Source organism: Eurypyga helias, unplaced genomic scaffold, assembly GCF_000690775.1.
Source record: "Eurypyga helias isolate BGI_N326 unplaced genomic scaffold, ASM69077v1 scaffold15489, whole genome shotgun sequence".
NCBI classification, from domain to species: Eukaryota; Metazoa; Chordata; class Aves; order Eurypygiformes; family Eurypygidae; genus Eurypyga; species Eurypyga helias.
This window is the reverse complement of record NW_010270238.1, coordinates 17,230-27,236: the sequence shown is the minus strand read 5'-3', so window position 1 is coordinate 27,236 and position 10,007 is coordinate 17,230. Positions and strand designations below refer to the sequence as shown.

The following is a 10,007-nucleotide window of genomic DNA, read 5'->3' as shown; positions in this document are numbered from 1 at the left end:
AAGAAGGGGAAGCACGTTGAGACAGTTACACCATGCCTTAACCTCTCCTGTGCCTAACTCCTTCCAAAGGCCACTTGGAGCCTTTCCCTGCCGCACTGCAGTCTTTTGTTTGCACGTCTGCACCCTTTCCCTTGTGCGCTGCGAGGACACTGTGGTACAGTTTCCATCCTTGTCCTTCTGCCCTTGCTCTGTTCTCCCAGATCTGCACCTGCAAAGCCTGAGACTGCTATGTCAGGTTTCCCACAGAAAGTGACGGTGATGCAAGAATCTTCCTTTTTACCCCTCTTCCCTGCTCTTTCTTACCACCATTTTGTAACTTGTCTACAAAAAATCCCAAAACCTAGTGACAGTAGTAGACACTGTAGACAGTAGTCCTTAAACCAGCAGTCAGGCATTTCCCAGTGACATCCATGCACAAAGCTGAACAATCAATTGACATGCAACTCCTGCCTCTGATCAGAGCGTGCTCCAACCAGCACTCACAGCACCACAGGCAGGAACAGCCAGCAGGGAGCCGGAGCAGGTCCCAAGGAAAACTGTCACAGCAGACCATCTGCTCCACTGGCGGGGATGCTGAGGGGAGGAGAGTCACCCAGGGAGATCCCTGTGACCATTTTCTTCTTTGCTGGCCACTGGAGAGTGTTTTTCTTTAAGGTTTTTCATCTTCCTCTCTTTCTTTTTTGGGGTTTTTGGTTGTTTGTTGTTGTCTGTTTGTTTTAACTGTCATCAAAAGTACCTTACCATTAAAGTTGTCACCTGCTGCCTGCTATGGACTGTCTCCCCATCCTTTGTGCAACAGGTTAGCTTGAAAAATACTACTTTATATTGAAAGAAAGTACAAAAAAATCCTTAATTCTTGTGCAGGGCGAGAGTTAGCAGGTTTATTGATCACATCCTATGGGAATGTTTGTGTTAGTGCAATGACCTCAACTTAAAGAACACAGGGACTATCAGAAAACAATTTTCTGCAACAATGTATTTGTATTAATCTAAATGTTCTTAAAATAGTGTAGACTTTCCACAAAATGTCACCATGGTAATTAAGCACCAGCTCTATGCGAAATACAATATAAAAAAAATCCATTACCTCCAAGATCACAACAAACCCAAAACCAGAAGCTGCATTCTGAAGCACTCCCATAGCCACATGGATACTATTCTTTTGGCTCTGCTAAAAAATTGAAAAACTAAAAACACTGTACACTTCTGGTTTGTCAGGCTTGCAGGTTCACGTGATCCACAGTGTCCAAAACAGAAACAGGTAATCAGCAATTAACCAATATTCTATTAAAAATATCCTCGGGTTTAAAATATATTTGCATACATAACACACTAGTATTATTCTTAACATATAAAATATCCTGTAACATCACGTATGGCTTCTATAGTCCTTGACTGCAGAGATGTGTTCATTCTTTCTTTTTGGTAAAGTCATATGGCTTCCACCACTGTGCAAACTGCAACACCTTCTTAGTCTGATCCTCGAAGTTCTGTCTGATTCCTTTTCTCCAGAGCCGCGGTTCCAAGTCCAGCATGCCACCAATAATTTCCTTTGCAAGTAGAAGGAAGAATGATAAATGCAAAATTACCATCTTACTTAACACTATTTCACCATAGAATAAAGACAAGTATTTTTTCAAATGATGAGATTATTTGTCACTGTTTTCAAGTGCCAGTTACTAAAACTGGGAAATCCGAAAAATATACCCACTCAAAAAGTAGAACTGTAGTTGTGAAATGGTTGCCTCAGCATAATTCTTTTAAGTATATCATAGCAATGCACTGCATAAATATCCTAATATTGAAAGATTGTTAATATATTAGCACATTTGTGACAAGAGAAAAGTGGGCAGCTTGCTTTTTTGGAACTTTTCTTAAATTTCTTCTGAAGTTCTATTTCTCCCCAATGTCTCTTAACATTTTCACAATATTGACTTTTTTAGTAAATGACTGATGTGACATAATAAAGAAATGAAGAATTTACTCCAGTTCTTCCTGCATATACAACACTCTCTACACCACATGGAGTAATTTAACTACACAAGTATTTTACTAGGAGTAATCTGTGATCCTAGTAAAATACTTGTGTAGTTAATCTGTGAGTCTGTGTGTGTATGAACCCTAATTTATACAAGCAGGAGTCAGTGCACCCTTAGGAGAACACTATGGCCATGAAAACTGCTAAATAGATGCAAGTATCTCCCCATCTATTAGATTATACGTCAAATATTGAGAATTCCTATTGATTCAAGAGAAACATGGATCTAGAATCACATTCTGAGTATCAGCCAGTGAAGAAATCAACTACTCCTTTACTCACCAAGCTGAGTTACAATGACTCACCAAGAAAAGTCAGCTAATAAACTAGGGTGAGGTACATCAAAGTGACTGTTCTGGCAGCACTATTTTAAGTAATTAAATTTCACAAAAGAGAGTGTAATTGGTAAATTGATCTTTTACATGACAATACCTTTCCAAAGTAATGAGGGAACTTGTATTGATCTTCAATGATATGAGCAAATCCTCCTTGAAGACCAAAGTCCACAGAAAAGTATGGGAATCCTTTCGGAACCTACACACACACAAAAGCATTTTTAGATCTTTAACAGACTGTAGGGGTTTAGTTAAGCTCCATGCAACTTAATGACTTTGAAAGTGGCTGTACAGTTCATAATATCACATTTTATTTTTAACTTCCTCTCAGAGTTATAGAATTGCTACAGATAAACAGTTAAAAAAAAAAAAAAAACCACCAGGCAAGAGGAAAGAACAACACACAACAACTAGATAGAGACACTGAATGCTGAAAAGATGATTACTGGGTGGCAGAATGTCCAGAGGACACAGCTACAACACCAGGTAAGAGACAGAGAGCAACCAGGCAACAGCATCCACACTTATCAAATGCCTTCCTGACTCCACAACTCTGAATTACATGGGATGAATAGAAATTTTAAGACTAGTACGAGGAAGTTGCATTTGTTAAAGATGAGGTGTTGTGTGATAACAGGAAATGCTTACCCAGAGGAAACGTTGACACCAGGGGGAAGGGGAAACACCCCTATGGAGAATACACCACCAGAAAAGCCCCACTACATGACTGGAATTTGTCATTAACTAGCCAATTCAGTTATTTTAAGAATTCAGTCAGTCTACAGACTGGATAACCTGCCACAGGGAAAGACCCTTCAGTCCGACAGAGTGAAAAGTGCCTCAGAAGTGGATTCACTTGCTACAGTATGGCAAGTAATTTCTGTTGTTTCACTGCAACAAGTTATTTTCCACTCTTTTAATTGCTGAGGATCTTCCTGTACAGACAAGATTTACAAAGCCTCAAATTTATAAACATCTCCTCTCCTACAATCCAAATAACTAGGCAATTTTCACAAGGCATATTCCATATAATGCTTGAAAATTCACTCCAAAAATTAAGATTTTATACAGAAGGGCAATGTAGCATAGCAAGAAACATCAAACATTTTAAATGAACTAAAAAATCATTACCTAAGGGAAAAAAAAGGGTCAGCAGGTGACGCCCAGGAAAACACCAGCTTTATCTTACTTGTATCTAGCAATGTATCGGGTCTGGCTGCCATGGAGTTCGTTTTCTTCACTCCAGCTTGTATGGGGCTGTGCTTTGGACCTGTGACTAAACCAGCGCGGACAACGCACCAGCGTTTTGACTATTGCTGAACAGCGCTTACTGACAGGTCAGCTCTCCTGGCTGTGTGCCCTCCCAGCCCACTGCCCACTCCCAGCTCCCTCACTGCAGGGAGCAGAGGGAGACGCAGAGAAGGCCCTGATGCTGTGCAAGGGATAGACGCTTAGGCTCTGCCCCTGCGCACCATATCCCAATTTCTGCACACAATCTGCCCATTAGATGATGTCTCAGCCATGTCTGACCCTTATTCCAGGCATCACCATCTAACACACCTCTCAAACCTCTGTCCAGTCTCTAACTATATTGTCATATCCTCTCGAAGGCTACAGACATTCCTTTTACCCTAAAAAGATGTTAAAAATCACACAACTGTGTAACTATTTACACTCAGATGCATTTTATTAATTAAAAGAAGTGTCGTGATTTAATTTGAAAACTGACTTGTCTTCAAATATGTATATAACGCAGTCACAAATGTGACTAAGACACTAATGTATGGCTAAGAGGATTCTTACAGAAATCAAATGTCCTGGTGCCCTATCATAAGCCAAGAAAATTATACTTTATTTATTTGTGACAGATGTTGGCTTTCACTGCTCTGAAACACCCATAAGCAGAAGATATCCAAAACATACCTATTTTGTTTCTGTTTACATCCATCTAAAGTCTTCCTTAAGTCCTTGCCACACATTAATTCAATTGCTGCTTGTCTGCACCCAACAGCGCTAGTGAACAGCTAAGTACTATCTTATTTTAGAAAATATCCTATGTACAGAACACTAACACCACACCCCATTTCAGCCTTTTCCTTCCTAAACTGCACAACACCTAAACCAGTTTCTTTAGTTAAGTTTTCTAACCTGTGCTCTCCTATTCTGCCACTGTCTTAAACTACTGTGTCCAAAACCAGACCCAAGTCTTCCAAGTGAAGCCTCACCACTTCGAATAAGGTGACCCACAGCTGACTCCTGGTACATTTATATGCCATTTTAGCTTTCATGACAGAATAAAATTTTGTCTTCATGCTACATTTGTTATCACTGTTGGTTTCGTTCAATAGCCATCACAATGTATAAAACTTATACTACAGAGCCACCAAATCCCTTACTCTTCTGCATTTAATTTCACCTTTTTTCATAACAGGCTTCATGTCTTATTAAAACCCATCTCCTCTTTCTCCTAAACTGGTACTGGTTTAGCACAAAGGCACTGTATTTACTAAATGACACATTCAGAAATTTAGTATTATTACTACATATCAAGGAGTATCAACTCCTATCACTGTTGGTTTCGTTCAATAGCCATCACAATGTATAAAACTTATACTACAGAGCCACCAAATCCCTTACTCTTATGCATTTAATTTCACCTTTTTTCATAACAGGCTTCATGTCTTATTAAAACCCATCTCCTCTTTCTCCTAAACTGGTACTGGTTTAGCACAAAGGCACTGTATTTACTAAATGACACATTCAGAAATTTCTATTATTACTACATAGTCGTCAACTCCTTGTGATAAAGTCAAGTTATCACACATATTCCGCTTTAATATTAAAAAGATAGAACAATCATTGAACCTAACAGTATCGGCATCATTCCTTTAAGATTTGTATACACAAAGATGTTTCAGTTTAGTATCCAGGAGACAGACAGAATACCGTTCCCTTGTTTTCAAAAGAAAGACTTATAACACTATTTATAATTTCACATCATAAACTTAGCAACACAAAGGCTCTTCTAAGTCAATGAAAAAGACACATCATATTTTTCCAGTAAAGTAATTTGCAAATCTTTGATCTACCTTAATTCTTAAAGTTAATCAAGAAAATTAGGCTGGTGCATCTCCTCAAAGTGCCAGCTTTGTTTTCAACCAATGCTTGCAGCTCAGTCCACCCGTTGTTGAAATAAATAGGAATCCTTTCCCTAACGTCAGTTAGGAGTTCAGTCAGACTCTCAGTTCTCATCATACCTATGCTGTCTTCTGATGCACTAATTTAATTGTGTTCCCTTTCTTCTCTCTTTGAAACAGTTAATAACGAAAAAAGATGAGAAGAATTTGCTGAGAAATTCAGTGTCCAATACATTTCATTACTTACAGATTTCCGAACATCTTTTGAAGAAAGATCAATTAACTTCTTGTTCATGGACCACTCTTCATCAGACTCCATTATAGCTTTCTGTAAAATCATTTTAAGTTAATGTGAAAATAGTCCTTCATACAACAAGCAAGGAACTAATTTTTCAGTGTAATGAAGTACACTGCACTACAATACCAATTATTTCTTAAGAGAGTAACTTTATTTTTGGCAACCTTTCTGATTGCTAGAACTTACACACTTTATAAAGGCACTGTAAAATATCTTCAAACTCACTTAATTCTATTCCTTTTTATTTTTTTAATTTAACTTTTGCCTGACACAAATTATCTCTTAAAAAGCTTCAACTAAAAGGTCACACTCTCTTTTTACTAAGCTCATAGAAAACCTCTTATGAATTCATTACACTATATGAGCTTTTTTTCTTTTTTAAACACTAAGAGGTGAATCCAGCTTAGAAGGCTGATTGCACATAAAAACCTTTAAAGCTGTCTCTGTATCCTCCATGCTGTGGAAGTTGGTATAGTGTGGTATAGTGCAGGTACCTTTTAAATTTCATTTGCTGTGTATTTCAAGGGTGGAAACTTCTGAAAGAAAGTTTTAAATCTTTAAATCTTGTACTTTGCCTTTCCTTTAGTATTCAGACAAAACACAAGTTTTACTAGCATAAAATCAACCAGGTGGAGAGTTTCAAATGCACTAAAAGTTATTGAATTGCTGTTTGTCAGACTGACTGCTCAGCTTCAAAAACCAACCACATTATTGGCAGAAACCAAAAATAGTATTTTAAAGCACAAATAATATACTTATAAAAGGCAAATCATGATCCAGTGGCTAAAAGCCAAAAGACCTCAGCTCCAGGCAGAAGCTCCAATGAACCTTTCCTTACAGGATCAGGGGAAAGAGACCAGCAAAGCTACAGGAAAATATTTATCATGCTGTCTCACGTTCATCAGAGACATAAAACACATATAAAATTTGGGCTTACTGAAACAAAATGGGAATAAAACATTATGTATTGGTATTTCTTAAAACCCTTGAAGTTACATTCTCATTTTATGCTTGCCAAGGCATACATATGGGGTTTTAAGTTTATATTACAGGACTTAAGTGAGACGCATTGCAATCCTTAGAGCACTTCAAGAAACTACAGTTCTCTCATCTTCTCCCAGTATCTGTCAGTGAACTCGGACTTGAAGCAACTACACAGTGACATACAACTCTTCCACTGACTACCTGAAAAACAGTATGACCTCATAGAGCTTGTTTTAAGATCAATGAACAGGATCAAAGAATGGATCAAGAAGTAGGATCAAAGAATCCATTTTTCCAAAAATAGTACTTGAATATCAACAAAAAGTTTTCCAGAAGTAGATGAATTATGATAAATATATTCAAATGACCCAAGGAAAAAACACATTTTCATGTACCTTGAAGTAGATCGGAGCCATATCTCCTACTTCTTTTGGAAGAGGAACGCATTCATACACCATGTGATACCGTTTCTTCATACCCATGTTTGTTTCTAGGAAAACACAGTCCAAGTCTCTAGCTTCAAACATTTTCACCAATGCATTTCGGAACATCTATTTAAAGGAAAAAAAGCAATGTATCATTTGAATGAACTTTTCAAAGCTTTCAGATATAGTATTTTGTATTATTTCACCAGCATATTATATTCATAATAAACTCTTAATTAAATAGATAACAGCAGCAATCATGCTAGGAAAATTCAGCCTTATTCAACAATTTAATATGAACTATGTTTGCTATGATAAAACATAGGAAGTCTAGAAAACAGTTGTGAAATATGCATTACAATTAACACTACAAACTCAGTTTTAATAAATACCGCATGTTTTTACAGCTGAAATTAAAACTACATTGACCTTCATAACTGCGATGCTCTATAAAACAACAAAGCTTTAATAGCAGATCCCAAGCTTTCAAATTGTAAGAAAGTAATGTCTTGGCTTGTATTGACTACTGATACCATTATCCTTTCATTGCTCCTTCCAAATACACAGATTAAAAAAACATTTCCACCTGGCATCCTTGACCTTTAAGGAAAATATTAACTGTCTCAAAAGAAAGTTATGGCTATAACCACCACTACACTTCCATGGAAGCTGACCAAATGCAATACTGTAATACACCTGGCATCAACATTACCAGTTCCCCTTCACAGGGATTAAGTGCTGCACCTATTCACAGTGTATTCCACTTTCTAATTCTGCTAGCTCCAGTGTCCAGGCCCTCCACATGCTTTCCAGCCTCTTGTTCCTGCCGGGGCTCTGGCTGCCTGTGCAAGTGGGCAGCTCTGACATGGTGCGGCTGGAAGCTGGCATCAGACACAGCAGAAAGAGCTGGGGAAGAGAGCTGTGAGAAGTGAGAGCCTGGTCTCTCTTCATTCAGGAGAGGCAATTAAGCTCAGGCCCTCAGTTTCGGTTCCTGCCAGAGCAGGTTTCAGGGATGCCTGCGACCAGCCACGTGCCTGGCTGATCTTGACCCTGGCTTGTTGACTTGATCTTGAATCTAACTCATTGCTGCAGTCTTGTCTGGCCATCACTGGGCTGTGGCTGACCCTGCCTGCCATCACGGGACCTGCTCTCTTCTCCTGGCTTGAGTACTGTGGGACTGCCCCTTATCAGTGAGGTGGCCTCCCCCACCTGCCTTGCCCGTCTCCTTCCATCCTTGATTGCCTTTAGGTGGAGCAGCCTGCTCTCACTGCTCCCTGACTCTTGGCCATCAGTATTTGCATCCAAGATAGGCAAGAGCATCATTCTATAGCTTACAATGTAGATGCTGAACTAAATTATCAAGCACAAGGGATGATTTCAGAAACTCCTTCAGACTAATTTTCAAAAGCACAAAAGACAGGACTTTGTGACAGGCTGAATGCTGCAAAGTGTCTCAAGATCTTGAAAACTGCTTTTTAAAAAGGTCTTTGTTTTATACGCACACCCTATACCACTTCCACAGTGTAAGCCAAGAAATAATTGAAAATGTATTAGCATCAGAGACCATAGCTCTGCAACTCAGATAACTCATGGGTTGTCTTTTTTGCACTGGGGAGGGGGGGAGGGAAATCAATTAACAATGCTTAGAAATAAGAACAACACAATTAAAAGGCTAATGCCATCTAAAGGTTTAAGATTTCCTATCTTAATGCACAAGCAAATACCCATATTCATAAACATCAGCAAGTACCGAAATAAAACAGACAGAAAACAAATCGCTCTCAGGTTTTCAATATAACAGGACTAGAAACTGAGCTCTGTTCTCCCCATCCCTTTGTCATCTTGCAGTATGAATCAAACTAGAAGTCTCAGAAACTTGGCCAAATATGTATCTTAACCAGGTATTTAAGCTCTCCAAAGCAGGACCTTCTGCCCCAAATTTTTCCTCACAAACAAGCTGCTCCATGCTGTGACAAAACGCTGCCACCACCCCCTTAAGACCACCAATGAAACACACCTACAAGATGCTGCTCAGCAAACAGGTCACCGTGTCATAACTGGTATGGGACTTCATTGTGCCGAGCGACAGACAACTCTGGGTTAACAGCTTGTTGTCTTCTCCCCTCACCCCAGCTCCAGACCTCAAATTCAAAATACACCAAGGAAACAACTGTGGTAAGGTAAGAGAAACACTAAACCACAGGTTGGGAAGGACTCTGACTTACGGTTGCTACCCTGCAGTATCAACTGAAACACAAACCTACTGAAAAGCCTAGAACATCTGCAGATGTTAGCTAACATTTCCCAGGCTGCAATTTCTGGTTTTAAAATATATTATCCCCCAAATTCTGAGCAGGCAAAATGTCAAGCATAATTAGCACTGGAAAGGACAAAACCATTCGTAAGAGCAAGTAAGAGGTCTGGCTTATGCTCAGATGCACACGACATTGACACATGTCGACAGACACATGCCAGCACAGAACATGTAAAGATTTATATCTCCTCATAGTAAAAAAGCATCACATGCATATTGACTTTGGCAAGCGAGCACATCAGTCTAAAACACACAATATGTTAAATTCAAGTGCCTGAAGGCATACAATATAAAAGAACCCTTTTCGCTTTATTCCAACATAACTTAAAAAAAAATCCCAGCAAAAATAGTGCTCAATACAACATTTTCTGAATATTTACGTGTGATATTTATTCTTTTTTCCCCTCAACAGCAATATAAAATATTACTCTGGCATCAGAAAGTTAGTTTAGTCACTGAGAAAATGTATGCTGCTT

At 38.8% G+C, this 10,007-nt stretch overlaps 1 protein-coding gene across 1 annotated transcript in view; it reads right to left on the bottom strand.

The window, feature by feature from the left end:
• Positions 1–1,409: 1,409 nt before the first annotated feature.
• The window catches only part of CWF19L2 (CWF19-like 2, cell cycle control (S. pombe)), a gene marked incomplete at its 5' end in the record, with an annotated part of 12,010 nt that continues 3,412 nt past the window's right edge, over positions 1,410–10,007 (bottom strand). Inside the window, 4 exons of the mRNA XM_010158383.1 lie at positions 1,410–1,550; positions 2,471–2,572; positions 5,758–5,838; positions 7,188–7,343. Coding sequence (XP_010156685.1) covers positions 1,410–1,550; positions 2,471–2,572; positions 5,758–5,838; positions 7,188–7,343 — 480 coding nt within the window. The remainder of the gene's footprint in view (positions 1,551–2,470; positions 2,573–5,757; positions 5,839–7,187; positions 7,344–10,007) is intronic.